Source organism: Abrus precatorius, unplaced genomic scaffold (assembly GCF_003935025.1).
Source record: "Abrus precatorius isolate BTA unplaced genomic scaffold, Abrus_2018 Scaffold5, whole genome shotgun sequence".
NCBI classification, from domain to species: Eukaryota; Viridiplantae; Streptophyta; class Magnoliopsida; order Fabales; family Fabaceae; genus Abrus; species Abrus precatorius.
In genome coordinates, this window is record NW_020874395.1 from 6133723 (window position 1) to 6149754 (window position 16032).

Consider the following 16032-nt stretch of genomic DNA (forward strand, 5'->3'; position numbering starts at 1 on the left):
TTCCAAATTCTTTTAGCTTTAGGCAATATGTAAAATTTCTCCAAGTATTTGGTGGAGGCAATAACTTTGATTTGTTTCTAGTTAATAATTACATTTTGGTTACACAAAATTGACGTAAGAAAGAAAAACCGTAGATTTTATCAAAATAAAAGTCTAAAAAGTGAATATAAAAAAGATAAAAAAAATAAATTAAGGATTGGCACTTGCCGTTGCCGGGGACCACCACTTCAAAAACAAATGGAAATGGTGTTGGAGCTGAGTTGGAAAATATTAATTAAGTTAATAAACAAATACTAAAAAAAATATAAATTATTTAACCAATTAGTTAATTATTATTATTAACCGAAACTACATTCACTTGAGACCAATGTGTACGAGTGTTAACATAAGTGAAAGTTAAAAATAAACTTATGATCTATTTTATATTAAATTAATAGTATAAATGCTTTTTATTATATATATTTTACAAACAAACCAAAAATTTTATTTAAATTTTTGAATACTTTCACATTACTTTATAATAGTACTTTTACTCTATGACTAAATAAATTAAAAATAATTTTATAGATTTTTAATTATTTATATATGATTTATTAATTTGTTTATAAGAAAGCATTTAAATTCAAGATTCAAATCTTACACACGTTACTTATGGCCATGGGGACCCAACGGTCTTGCCCTGTCTCATACAAAACATAAAATAAAAAGTTATTATAATAATAATAAAATCTTAATGAATTTTGTTTATGTTTATGAATTATAAATTTATCGTATGTAAAAGCTTTTTAGCTAATGACAATTATAAATTACGAATAAAAATTAATGTTAGTTTTTAAAGATACTTTATGCTATCTACCTTTAGAAAAAAAATTATATACATTGTAATTCAAAAATAAAAATAAAAATTAATATTATTCATAAAAGATAAGTAATATTAATTTTTTAAAATATATTTTTTAATTATAAATTAATACTACTTAAGGAAGTCCATAATATTTGCCTTCTTTTAATCGGGTTAAGTTTAATAATATGTTTTATTACTTTACGTCGAGAAAAATAAAATAAATAGTAACTGTAAATAATAACTAATCATTTTTTTTTGGAAAAAGTTTAAATTTAAAAAATGATAACAAATCAAACGTTTCTTTTTATTTGGGTTCTCTTGTTTCCAGGTTCATCCATCATATGTGAACCAAAGAAACAACAGAGCGTTTTTGCGTTCTTCATCTTCTACCTTTCGCCAATTCAGGAACCCCCAAAAACCCTAGATCGAACGCTGCCACCAACGTTTCGTTATTCACGGTGGTGGAAATTTTCCGTTCTCTGTTTTTGAAATTCGAATATCTGCGAAAATTCTATTCGCTGTGATTTCAATTGCAGTTTCTAGGGTTATTCTGTGTGTCTTGGGGGGTTGGAAATGGGAAGCAGAAAGGAAGAAGAGAAGAACGAGAAAATCATAAGGGGTCTCATGAAGCTTCCGCCGAATCGAAGATGCATCAACTGCAATAGCTTGGTAAATTCAACTACTTTTTTGGAATTTGGTTTTCTTTTCTTCTTTGGTTTGGTGAAAGTGTGTTTTAGTTTCATTACTTTTATGTTTTATCGTTTTTGTGTTTTGTGCTATGTTGGAAGCTTAAAGTCTTAATGGGCTTTGAAGTGGGGATAGTTATTGAGAGCTGAGAAAGGTTGGAAATTTTTCAAAAATTTGATATAGCAATTTTTAATTTTTAGGTGCCACTATTTTTTTTTCAATTTTGTTTTTTGCGGTTCCCAAAATTACAATGATTAGGAGTTTAGAAAATTAGCATTTGCCAAAGGTTATTATAAAAAAGAAATGAAAATTGATCATGTGATTTTCTTTTTCTCAGCATCCTATGCAAGATTATATGATTTTATGATGTTAATCTCGATGATTTCTAGGGTATTTGTGAAAAGACCTTATGAATGTTTGGTCTTTCTTATAAGATGATTCCCTGTTAATTGATATGCTATTATTTGTGCAGGGACCGCAATATGTATGTATAAATTTTTGGACTTTTATTTGCATGACATGCAGTGGAATACAGTGAGTTCCTTTTCATTTTATTAGCTCGTGCTTTATATTCCTTCATTTTGATATTCATAAAATCTAAGAAAGATGTTTAATTTTTATCATTTGCCAAGTCCTAAATGTTCAAATTTGATTGGGATTCAGTTGAGAAAAAAGTACAGGCTTGATGTAAAGTTTCAGCTAATTGTTATTGATATATTATGTATTTACTTTTTAGTCATAACATGTTTGCAAAGTTATGGCATGCTAGATGCTCTTGTGGTTGAAAATAATCATGAGCATGCATTATTTTCATTAATATATTAAATTTTTTAAACTACTGCAGTAGTTGATAATAATTGATTTAAATAGTATTTTAGTCCCTCCACAAAATTTGTATTTTCAATTTGGTCCCTATACAAAAGAATTTTGTAAATAAGTCCCTAAATAAAAAATATTCTAAAAATAATTCCTGCTATTAACGTACATATAATGTCATTATCTTGTATTTAAACAAATTTGATTTTGATCCTCATACATAACACATTTTTTAGTTCTTGTCTGTTTATGAAAACAAATTTAAATTCTGTGGTTCAAAATAAAAATAATTTGTTACATATTGGGATAACAATAAAAAAATGTGTTTTGCATAAGGATAAAAATATAAAAAAGTGTTATGTAGAGACTAGAGAGGTCAAAATAAAATACACCATCAAAATAAGTTGAAAGAGATTATGACCATTATGACAGGTTACAAAAGGTGATTAACTAATTTTAAATAATGCACCTGTAGACTAATGTTGTTACAAAAATTGTTGTGAGAAGTTGGTGTTTGAGAGTTTGGTAAAAGATATTTTGGTGTTATAATTATACTCTTAGGATCTTTGAGAGATTATTTAAGAAATTGTTTGAATACAAAACTTAAATGCAATACTTTAATTCTAACCTTTATTATGTTGGTTATTGAGGTAAAAATTTAATATTAATTGGAGGCCATCACTTAAAGGACTGTATTTAAGTGTTGTTCATAAAATAAATAGTCGCACCATAATTGTACTTGGAAATATGAACAAATTTAATTATAGATTTGAACCTATAAGATGAATGAACAAAACTAAAAAGGAGGTTGTCACTACTCTCTCAACTCTCAAGTGGAAAAAAGAAGGGCTTTAATATTTGAAAATCAGTGTACATTCTCTCTTTTCAATCTTTCACAATAAAAAAAAGTAAAATACTTTTTACCTAAATCTCAAACACCATCTTCTCATAATAACCTCTATAATCACATTAAGTTACTATTGCATTGTTTAAAATCATATTTTATAATCTATTATGAATCACCATAGCATAACATTTTTCAACTTGTGTTTGATGGTGAATTTGTTTTTTACCTCTATACAAAATAATTTTTGTTTTTTTCATTTTGGTTCATTGTGAAGCACATTTTTTTATCTTGATCCCTATAATTGAATTTTTTAAGTATAAGAATTAAAATAAAAATTGGATTATGTTAGGGATTATGTTAGGGACTATGAGATAACAGTTCTATAACAGAATTTAATGTTACAGACTATTTTGGAAATATTTTTTATTTAGGGATTTATTTGCAATTTTTTTTGTATAGGGACCAAATTGAAAATGTGGCTTTTGTATAGGGACTAACATAATATTTTAACCATAATAATTTGAGAAAATCTTTAATTCCAAAATGGAATTTGAAAACATTTCTGCTTGACTTGTGGACATTTTGGCATGAGAGATAAAATTCCTAGAAAGTATGAAAGCTTCCTAATAATTATTTCTTGTTGAAGGAAATATTTGAACATTATGTTTAATAAATTGTATCATATACATATACTTTGAATTGAACTTGTAGTGAATATTGTTACCCTTGTTTGTGCTTCTATAGCATCTACCGTTTCTTGTGATGTTTTATACTCATCCTACAATGATATTACATTCCTCTGTTATCATGGTTTAATGGTTGTCAATTATTCTTCTTTATAATGCAATTAGTGTTAATTCCTTTTAATTTCAATTCCATGTAGCCTTCTTCTCCTAGTGGAAAAAGGCGTGGTTATTATTGTAGTTGTATTCTATGTATGTGGTGATTTTGTATGATTCTTGAAATCACCTGTTTATTTTCATGCCTTGTAGTCGTGAATTTACCCATCGTGTGAAGTCTGTGTCAATGGCTAAATTTACTTCACAAGAAGTTGATGCTCTTCAAAATGGAGGTAATCAGGTAAAAGGGTGATTTTATTTTTATTTTTTTTTTGGTATTACTTTTTGACAGTTTCCTTTTTAAGGGTGAATTTTCTTCATTTGTAGTTAAAAGTTTCCTTGTTGAAATGAAATTAATCTGTGGCTTTCTTATTCTAGCGGGCAAGGGAAATATACCTGAAAGATTGGGACTTCCAAAGGCAACGGTTGCCAGATAACAGGTGTAATTACATGGTTTGCAGTTAAAGCTAGATAATTAACCTGATTTTTTAACCTATTAATATGCATAACTTGTGTGACATTATCACATTATGCTTTTGCAGCAATGTTGAAAAAATAAGGGAATTTATAAGAAGTGTATATGTAGATAGAAGATATTTTGGAGTGAAGTCTTCAGAAAAGCCTCCAAGAGACTCACAGGTAATGTTTTCTTAGATACTGATTTATTTCGCTCTTTCTCTGTATAACTATTTCTTCTTAAGCTTAGTATAGCTTATTCTTTTATCTACTGTCCCTTTTCATCCTTTGCAAAAGAAGTATTAGGTTTCTAGATATGTTTGTGGTGTATGATAATTATTTGTGGTTCCTTTGTTCTAAATATAATATTATATTCAAATCAATATAAAATTGCATAAATAAGTGAAAGAAAAGTAAATGCATAAGGTGATCAGTTACATTGATCTTCTTTCAGGTATTGTGCATGTAATTGTTATTGTTAATGGTTTAAATTTTTGAATGTGATGAAGTAAACGATGCCTTAGCAGTCACTAAGCAATTCAGCTAGACATAACTAATTAATTGCATAAGTATCTATCCTCATAGTCCAACTTTCCAATTTAATATTGCCCTTTAGTTAAATGCTGAACGTTTTATGTTTGGAATTAACTGTAGAGCCCAAGAATTCATGAAGATGAAATTAGACGTGCCAGTTCGTATCATTCATATTCTCAAAGTCCTCCATATGATTATCAATATGAGGATCGACGGTATGGAAAACAAGCAGCTGCATTGACTAGGAAGCCTGGTTCAGATAAAGTTCGCTATGAAGGGAAGATGTCTAGTATTATCTACAGTCCTGGGCGCTTTAGTGATCATGCATATGATGACAGATTTGCAAATGAGGGATCTGGTCCAAGAATTTCTGACTTTTCTGTGTCTAGTGCTGGTGACCAATTCAAATCTGATGTTCATTCTCCCAATTATCATAAGGATAGTGGGATTAGCAGTCCTTCCAATCAGGGTTCTGGTTCCAGTTCAAGTGAAGATGTGTGGTCCCAAGCAAGAAATACATCTCTAGAAACCAATGCCAATGTCAATGCCAAGAGGGATGCAGATGGAATCCATCCTCTGCAGGTCTGTTTTTCTTGCTCTTCTTTGATATATAAATATGTGTATTCTTAAAAGTACTATCTTTTTTTTCTCACTAGTAAGATTATATTTTTCCTGAATGTTTCAGAACTTGGTATTTTCATGTTTTTACTTGTTATGATGTCGTTTAAACCAAATGAGATGTTAGGTATCTAATAATTATATTCATATCTAGTGGACTGTATTGGTTCTCAGAATCGGAATATTATCCACAGAAAAATTGGCTTTTACTGTAGGTATCAAATAATAGATTGCCATAATGTTTCTGGTTTGGGATGAAAGCTGTTATCAAGTAACATAATGCATAGAAAGTTATTATTGTGGTAACATGGTACAAATCCCTATGGAAAGTGGGGCATTACATTTTCTTACGGTAGTGAGATCAACTCTTCAGGGCAGCAGTAGTGGGATTAACATCTGTATTCAGTGTCTTTGTAGTTCTTATTTTTTACTACATCTTTCTGCCTGCTAATGTCAATTATAGTAGAGAAAGATCTATTGAAAAGTTGAGACTTGATAAGTAGTCTTCTTCATGATTGTCACATCCAAACATTCAAATGATACCTTTCTTAAGTAATTAAAGATTGACTTAGTTTGAGTATTATTGTTCAAACCCCTTGGTGAATAAGCATTCTCTTTGAATGGTTGTGTGTTTTCTTCATTTTCTGAATGCTTGTGGCCTTATTTCTGTTGCAAGCTGATCATGTATTCTCGATTTGCATGACATTGATTCACACTCATTCTGCAGAGAACTGCATCAACACAATCAACAGACAGAAAATTTTCATCCTTGAGATCTTATCATTCTGGCAGTTTAGTTGATTTTTTATCAGAACCAGTCCAAGCTTCAGAATCCCTTCAGAATAAAGCATTTGGAATTCCAAGACCATCTGGTCCTACAAGATCTACTAGCATGGACCTCTCCAAGGCACCACTGGAATCAACTTCATCTGTTGATCTTTTTCAGTTACCAGAAGCACCCTCACAAGCTCCATTAGTGGATCTGTTTCAATCATCTGTTTTGTCTGAAACTCCGTCTTTCAATGTGAATCAACTTACTCAAACATCCCAACCTGTATCTGTTGACCTTTTTGCAGATCTTTCTCTGCAGTCTTCTACAGTATCCTCAAATAAGAGCTCCCTAGAGTTATCTGTTTCTAAAAATGAAGGATGGGCAACTTTTGATATGCCTCAGGGTACATCATCTACTGCACAAGTGGAAAATCCAGCCACTGTAACCTCAAGTGCTGAACCTTCGCAGGAAAGATTTGATCCATTTTCAACCTCAAATCCAAACATGCAATGGCCATCTTTTGAATTTTCTAGTGTCAGTGTACCTTCTTCAGTAACGTCTAATTTATGGCATGATGGCTTGGGGAATAGGAAAGAACAAGGTTCTGTTTCAGCAACAAACTCTCAAGTAAGTACAAGAAAGTTTGATTGATGGCTGGTTTGGCATTATTGTGCCACATATTCCTTTAGAAATAAATGGTGTCCTATGCTTATGTTGCCCTTAAAATTTTAAACACATTATGGAATAAATTGAAACTCATTGGTTTTGTAGCCATGGAATGCATTTGAAGATTCTGGTGGCGATCTTCCTGTGGATGCCCATAGTCAAGAATTACAAATGCACAATTTTCCATCAGCTGATAATCGATTTTGGGGTTTAAGAGAGGCTGAGGTAGATATATGTATACTGTATACCATGACAGTCTCTATGATCTTGAAGAAATTCACAAGTTCTCCAGTTTTTCTTCATCCGCCTTTATTTATTTTTTCAAAATCAGGGATTCAATAAAGATGTAGTTCAAGGTACTGCCCCTATTGGTGGATTTGATAATCATGACATACCATCACATGTCAGTGGCTCACCATATCCCCTGCCACCACTTCCTCCAATGGTTTGTGCTCTTAGGTTGCTTGAGAATTTCTTATTTTCCAAGTGGAAGGTTTTCATTATATATATTTTTGGTTATTAATTTTGTTTCTTCTTTCAGGGAGATATTCAACAAAATGTAGTCAATTTTAAATCAACTAATCCATTTGATTATCCCTATGAATCTGATGTAGATCACAACAATATGGTATGTCGTGGACAGTGAGTAGGTGTTTGTCTGTTATTTAATCATTTTAGTATAGTTTTGTTTGTTTCTGTGGACCTCATTACACTTGTTCCTAATGACTCTTCTTTAATATTTGAATTCTTATATTAGTAATAATTCCTCCGATCATACCTTTGAAGGTTCCTAGCCTGTGATCGTAACCATGTTGATTCTTCATTGTAACATCAAGTTTTATATTCAGTATATTTTAGTGATCTTAATAGAAGCTCCTCCATTCAAAATTTGACACTCCACCACACAGCTCTCAAATTCTAAATGTTTGAATTTAAGTTAATTCTTGTGGCATGAATTCCAATACATAGGTATTGCTGCCTACTGAAAAGATACAAATTTGATAATGTGAATCATGGGATATAGGAGACAGTGAGATAATGACTTATCTTCACTTTCGTAATATACTTTACATGTTTGATGTTTCCCTTGCAGTTTGTTGATATGAGCTCTTTGCAAGCTGCCCTGCCAGATGCCCTGTTGCCAGCCACCTTACGTGGTGGTATAGCTGAACCTTGGCTTCCTCAAAATACAGTGACCCCATATATTTCCTCTGCTGGAGAAGGTAGTCCTTGAAACTAAGTTCAAACATCATTGACCTGAAACATTTTAATATACACATTGTCATATTGCCTATTATTTCTTTTGCTGTTTGAATAATCATGTAAGTGTTCAGTATCACTTTTCTAAATGCAACTCAAATATTGGTGTCAGTGCTATTTCTTCCTGTCACCCTATTTTTATTTTGATAATTTGAGTAATTTGTGTAGGTGGTTTGTCATTCATGGCTATGCAGTCTCCAAGTTCTCAAATACAGTAAGTTGCATACATGGTCTTTATTCTATGTTTTTCTTTTTCTCCTATGTTTTTGGATATGGTGGTTGTGAACTTGTGATTCATGGAAATCTATGTACACACTTTTTCCTTGTTGATCTTATTCTTTCTACCAAGATAGAAAATGTTTGGCATTTCTTATGAAGCAGTGACTGTGATCATTAGATGATTATTGTTTATCATTGTTGAAAAGAGAGAGAATGTAGAAGGGGATGAATTCCTTGTGTGAAAAATTGAAATACATAGTGGAGCATATATTTATTGAGTCAGGATCCGTTGTCACCAAGGGTTAAACTTAAACACTTACATCATTTAATAACCTTTTATAGAATGCAAGATTGATATCAAATTTTTCATAATTTAGATACTTGTAGGTATATTATCCAAAATTTGATATTTTCTTATATTTTGAAAACATATCACACGCTGAAATAAAGTAATGTGATGGAGTACTTATTCATTTTGTTTTTATATGAAATTTGAAGTTGATTTATTTTATAAGAACTTTCAAACCAATGGCTAGATTAATTAATCCCGCATTCTATGAAAAGCTAATAAGTAGTGTAAGTATCAAAGTTTAACATATGGTGTTAACGTATCCTAACTCATTTATTAGGAGTCATAAATATATCACCATAATTACAAGAATATATTTTGCCCAGTTTGCATTATTACTATAATTACATTATTTCCAACGCACACTCGAGCAAGAGTGTATAAATCATTTGCACTTAACTTATAATAAAATTTGAGGACCTCAATAATTTGGTAAAAGCATCTTGATGCAGAACAGTAGCTCCAAAGTTACACCTTTTAGCAGGATACTCATGGATAAACCTATAGTACTCCTTTAGAATGAGTACTCCTCTTGGGTGAGTTCTCCAATACTTATGAAGAATAGGAAAAATTAATTATCATAAGTCTTTTTAACTATTTACGAAGAGAACCTATTTATAGGTTACATAAAAGCTTAACAAAATATAAGTAACAAAATTGAAGAAAATCTTAATTTAGGAAAACTAACTAAAAGTCAAGTCATAAATTAAGATAATTTAATCTACATCATACTCCTGAGTAAGAACTCTCTGGAGAGGTATAAATCCGTAGTAGTTGAAAGGAGCAATAGAAGAACCAATGTACTCAAATCCAAAATAGTCTCCATCTCATTTGATGGTGGGGGAGCAGTAATTCAAGAGACTAGATGGGATTTGGAATTTGGGAAAACAGTTGGGGACAAGAGAGGTTAAAAGTTGCCTGTTAAACTCTTAACATTATAATCAGGGCTAATATACATATCACTAAGAAGATCAAGTAAGTATTAAAACCATACTTGTCCAATTAGCAAAGGCTTAGGAGTTCTAGCATGAAGATAATGCGTAGGTCAAAGCATATTGCAACATAGTCACCCACATCAAAATTGATTTCTTAATAGGGACTTTTACAGATTGACCTAGGAACAAAATTGTCATAAGCAAACTAACCCATTGGGCAAAATTAAATTCCAATTCCCTAGCATCTTCCTAACAAGGCACCTAAGCAAATCACTCAAACTATGGTCAACAACTCTAGTTTGAACCATCCGTTTGAAGGTGGAAAACAACAGAAAACTTCAATTAAGTTTCAAGTAACATCCATAAGGGTTTTCAGAAGTAACTCAAACTTCAAATCTATATTTGACATAATAGAACAAGACAACATGTGAAAATGAACTACTTGAAATAAACCAAAAGGCTTGGCAAGCCACTTGTAATAGTCATTTTGAGTCTTGAAAGTAGTTTCCCACTCATCTCCTAGCCTAAGTTCAATCTAACAGTACTCACTCGAAAACCAGCTAGCATTCACAACCTGGTCCAAATTAACCTCCAACCTATGAATGGTGAACCTATACTTGATGGTGATCTTGTTAATGGCCCTACTATTAACACACTTGTTATCCTTCAAGCAAGTATACCCATTGAGAATAGTAAAAAGGAGTATTTAAAATCTTTAACGTCCCATAGAAACTATTCCAACAAATACTAGATCTATTAAATTTACTATTATTGAGATTAACCAAAGAACTGATGAAATTGCAAATTATAATAATAATTAAGAATAAAAAATAAGATGAAAGCAAAGTAAAAGAGCAGCGAGACAAACAAACATGTGCGAAAAGAACAAATTATGAATTGACTTAGGGCTTTGGTTTCACCTATAAGCTCCTTGATTTTTTTCCCTTTTATCTTTTCACGGATTAATCCTTGTCATATGGTTAATCATTTACTTCAATTCTACAATTATTCAGTGATCATGCAATAATACTATTCTTTTTTCCTTTTATTAATTTTTTCAATGATTATGCAAGGCAATTTATAATGAGGAAAACTCAAAACTCGAATAACCAATGAGTTTGTTAATTTAAACTAACTAGAAATTTAGAATTCCAATTGATCTTTCAAAACACTAAGTTCAATTTTATCTCATGAATCCGCTAACTATGTAATGGCATGATTTCATCTTATCTAATTATTTAAGGATTATTTAGGTGATCGATTCTTATGAATAAAAACAATGAGACAAACTATATATATACACACACACACACACACACACACACACACTCCAAGAAAGAGTTAAAAACCAATCCCTAAACCTTGGCTATGGATTTAGGTTACTCATATAAATGAAAATATAAAATCAAACTATATCACACACACACAAAAAAAAAAAAATCCTATTTAAAAGAGAACTAGAAAGAAAAACCCATGTATTTAGATGTTTTGATGTCACGGTGGCAGGTTGATTTTTAAAGTGCTTGATAGTTCCAAAGCTCTAATACTTCTGCTACTGCTAAGGGAGAGTGATGAAGAATATGTGACGTATACATTAAAAATGACTCTCCTGAGTTATATAAAGAGATAAGATAAGAGATAAAAAGTAGTAGATAAGAGATATTTCTAATGAGAAATGACAATATAAGAGAAAAGATAGAGAAATGAGAGATAATAAGATATGTCTATTTTCCATATAAAAATTCAAATTTTGAATTATGCACGGCTGTGCTGACTCTAAATTCCTTAAAATTGGCTCAGATTTGAATATATTTGCTCCAAAAAGTATTGAGTCTTTACCTGTATTTGTAATAAAATAGGAAAAATAGGTAAAAGTAGATAAACTAATGAGCTCAAGTAGATGATAATTCACCTAAAATTCTATAAATAAACTCACAAAATGACAGTTTATCAGATGTCCCTCTTTGGTGACAATTAATTAATTGATCAAGTTCCTTAGAGGACCTATAAGTTAGGGTGCTGGGAAACTCTAGTACTAGGAATGATTGTTAATTCCTCAATAGATTCCAAACTCAAACTCCTTATCGGTCCACAAAAGTGATTTTTTTGTTTTTTTCAGTGCACTTTGTTATTGTTGCACCTTTAGAGGAGCTTTGGGTTGGACAGAATGCATTGTGATATTCTAGCTTTGATGGCGAAAAGAATAGGTGTTCTGTCGGTCTTGGTTGAGGACATCGTGGTCATATAACCAAGGACGTCATTGACTGAATGAACTTCATTGAGCAACATGTTTGTCCAAAGATTATTTACATGTTTGATATAATTTTTGACAGAACATTATCTAACAATGTAGTCTATTACCTCTTCTAATGTTGGCGAAAGACAATGGTCTATTTTGTGACAATGTGTCTTCATTGACTGACCTTTGCATATTTACAGGAATATCCAAACACCCGAACCAGTTGCTTCGTTTGGGGGAAATCCATTTGCATAAAATCATTGTCTAGAATGTAGTGTTGCTTTCATATAGTAATTTATTGGTAGCCAGTTTAAGATGCTCTTGGAAGTAATTAAATGCTTTGTTAGAGCAAAATGTAGTTCATCACTTCCCCTCGAGGAGGGCCTTGCAATTCATAGGCCGTGTTATATTCAGGCCATGCATTTGTAATACTGCAATTGAGTTACATTATAGTTAGATAACTAATGTTTAATTAATTTTCTGGCTGGTATTGAACTTCACCACTCAGGAGATTATGGAGGGCATTCCACTCTGTTCATAATTGTAATGTAATTGTAACTGTAATTATTAGGGCATCTGATGTTGCGCCTGCCTACCCGATATAATGTATAATGCGGGTAACATTGTTATAATCATTATTATGATTTTGGTTTTTGAATATTTTTCTTTATCTTTTTTCTAGTGCAAGACTTCATCAAACTTAAGGTTGAAGTGCGGTGACTACGGTCATCTGAGCATAAAAAAACAATGTTTGCGGTGATGCCTAATTTTAGAATTAAATTTCCGAACTAGTGTTGAAATTTTACGGGTCAGTTGTTTCAGCCTGAGATTCTAAAACCCTTGGTTTACTTCTCGCTTTGGGTTTAGGGTTTTCGTTAGTACACTAAGCGTGTGGGACACATGCAGAATTTTCTAGTTAAGTCAATTTGTGCTTAGAATTGCAATTAATGGAGTGCAGTTATTTAGCGTTGAAACGGGATGGGATAAGTTGTATCGTTTTATGCAGTTCTGTTATTGTTAAAGAGGTGTCAAGAAGACAGTGAAGAAGTTAGTTTGGCGTTAGGTCATTTTGGTTTTTGGTTTAATAGGAAAGTTGTCTCGAACAGATTTGATTCTTGCGACTTCAGAATTGGCTGTTCTTGATTTGATCATTGTGAAAAATTATAATCGGTACTTAGCTAAAAGGAGAGCATGGACTGTTTGACTCGTGTGGGTCCTTAGTATTGCCCAAGTCAAATTTGAACGAGTATTCTTTGTATCATTGTATAAAATCTTGCTTATAAAAAAAAATCCTTCAAATTGATGGTATAAAATTTTAATAGATGATTTTTTTTATTTTAAAAATATAGCTTGTTAATTAAAAGTTAAATGTATAATAAATATGAAAAAAGTTGTTAAAAAATATTGAATCTCATCATAAATCACATTTAATATAATCTATTTTAGATTAGCGTATGTGCAATGGTAGAATAGTAAAATTAATATATTTGTTATTTAATTGATTCTGTTTTGCATATAGAAAGGGAAATAGTTTTATTCAGTTGTTTAATTAACAGTTCATTTTTTTAAAGTTTAATTTAGCAATATATAACTGTTTGAATTGATTATTGAACACTCTTGTCAATAACTCTTGTTAATAACCATAAACATTTTATTAAACCATTAATAAAGAAGTGAAAATCAAGATTACAAGAATCAACGTCAAATACAAAGCAAAAGGAACGGGAAAGTAGCGCGTGGTTATATTTGCTTCAATGACTGTGTTTCAAGTTGGCAGGTGTGCAGCAACAAAGGCATTGCCAAGCAAAATCTGAAAATTTGTATTGAGTTGTTGTTCGAGAGAAATGAAAAATTCAAATTATAAGGGTTATTTCTCGAAGTGAATGAACATAGAGTTTTAATTGAAATGAAGAAATATTTTTAACTAAGTTTTATACGAAAGTTGTAACTAGGAAAATATGATTTTTCGAAAAGTATTATTTCAATAAGTTTTTAGTCTGATTATGAATAGTTATTTTTGGATAAAATTGCGATCAATCTTTTTGCCTCCATTCTTCAAGAATCAGAAATATCATTTTTAATAAAGTTTGAATTTATTCATTTGGAATTTGGACTTTTTTACTGCATTTTTATTTATTTATTTTTCTTTTTTGAAGGTACAAGAATGTCAAAATTGGTTAAGAGAGAATGTTTCGAGGTGTTTTCAGAAAGTATCATAATTATTAACTATGGTCAAGAATTGGTGGAAGACTATTTTGTAGGAAGTCAAATTAAACTATTTCTAAAGTATTTCAAGTAATAAAAGCTTTAGAGATGAAAGATTTGGGTCGAATTCCAATATATCAGGAGCGGTTATTAGCAGTTACAAGAGCAAACACTTAGAAAATATTGTAGATGTTAAGTAATAGTTATGTTTAGGGTTTAGAGTTTTAGGTAGTTATGTTGTATAAGAACATGTTCTAGATAGTTATTATTTTTTTTTTCTATAAATAAGCTTTCAAATCATAGTTTATAGGTTACAGCTTTTACACTAACACTTGCACTTAGTATCTTGAGTATTGTCAACGTTCTACCTATGTTAGACCAACATATACTTTGTCATTTTGAAAGTTGTACTGATGTTATTGCAATTTAATTTCAATCTAGTGGTTTTTTTAAATCTTTCATTGTTTTTAGATATTTTGTTTCTTTAATCTTCCTTTTTATATTTCTTTGTGACTTTTTTTTTCTTCCTTTTTTATTTTTACTTTTACAATTTATTTGCGATGTTCAGTGATTTACATTGAAAATATACTATAAAGAACTCGTTAAGATCTAAAATTCAATCTTAGGTTATTTTTGAATTTATTTGTTTGCTGAAAAAATTCATTGTAAATAGTTGTCGAGTTCTTTGTCAGCTATATGGTCTTTGATTCACAGTAAATCATGCTGCAAAAAAGGAAAGTAAAGCAAAATGAAGATAGGTTTAGAGAGTGATAGTGCCTAAGTAAAGTTTTCTAAATACACTGTCGCAACATGGGTCGCATGAAGGAACAACAAGGGTGCTTTTAAAAAACATTAATTTTTAAGAATAAATATTTTTTAAAAATCAAATAAGTCACCATAAAAGTTTATTAAATAAAATTTTGAAAAAACTATTAAACCAGTATGATCTTTGAAATCAAGATGGGTTTGAGAGTTATTTACATATAAAGAAGAATGTATTAGCACCTTATAATATTTGTTTAAATAACAATTTTCTTAAATTAACTATGCAAATTCATTATGATTTTGAAAATATTTGTTTAACCTTTAAAAAATAATTTTTTCTATTTTATTTTAAAAGAAAGAAAATTTATTTACTAAAATATTAATTGACATTTTTAAAAAAGTGAAAAAATTATTTTAACTAATGAGTCTCATTTTTACTCTTAGATATCCCAGATGTAATGACAAACTCAAAGTCATGTAATTCTATTTAAAATATTATAAAATTCATCAATTAAAATTATTTTTATAAGATTGTAACGTTTAAGATGTAAAATAACGTGACTATATAAAAATATTATACGATAAATAATACAAAAAGAAAAAAAATGTTACACATTTATATTTTAAATTATTAAAAATAAAAGATATATATATATATATATATTATATTTGTAAAGTAAATATTTAAATATTTATATTGAAAAGACTTTAAAACAACATAAGTTGTACATAGATTCTTTATAACTTATTTGATAACCAAAGTAATTTAAATCATACATAAATTTTGTAAAGCATTATATACAAGACCAAAAATAATTTTAAGTAATTCCATATTTATTTGTTTAATTTATCATGTTTAAGATATGACTTAAATTTTTAAATAATTAAATTAACTATTTATTTAAGAGGAAAAATAATATTTAAATAAAAGAATGAAAAGTATATTTAGATTAATTAGTAAAAATAATTATTTTATTAAAA

At 30.0% G+C, this 16032-nt stretch overlaps 1 protein-coding gene across 4 annotated transcripts; it reads left to right on the plus strand.

The window, feature by feature from the left end:
- Positions 1-1140: 1140 nt before the first annotated feature.
- LOC113866985 (probable ADP-ribosylation factor GTPase-activating protein AGD14) lies at positions 1141-12736 on the plus strand. 4 transcript variants are annotated; one of them, XM_027501858.1, is made up of 13 exons: positions 1141-1513; positions 2004-2065; positions 4187-4274; positions 4412-4473; positions 4576-4672; positions 5144-5605; positions 6369-7040; positions 7185-7304; positions 7411-7524; positions 7621-7707; positions 8173-8302; positions 8508-8553; positions 12282-12736. In XM_027501858.1, the coding sequence occupies exons 1-13, from the start codon at positions 1418-1420 to the stop codon at positions 12334-12336; spliced, it is 2091 nt and encodes a 696-aa protein (XP_027357659.1). In that variant the 5' UTR covers positions 1141-1417; the 3' UTR covers positions 12337-12736. The 4 variants fall into 4 exon arrangements, with proteins under 4 accessions (XP_027357659.1, XP_027357661.1, XP_027357658.1 ...); XM_027501860.1 differs by having other exon boundaries at positions 1168-1685; positions 2004-2015; positions 12282-12735; XM_027501857.1 differs by having other exon boundaries at positions 1168-1513; positions 7185-7305; positions 7406-7524; positions 12282-12693.
- Positions 12737-16032: the final 3296 nt, after the last annotated feature.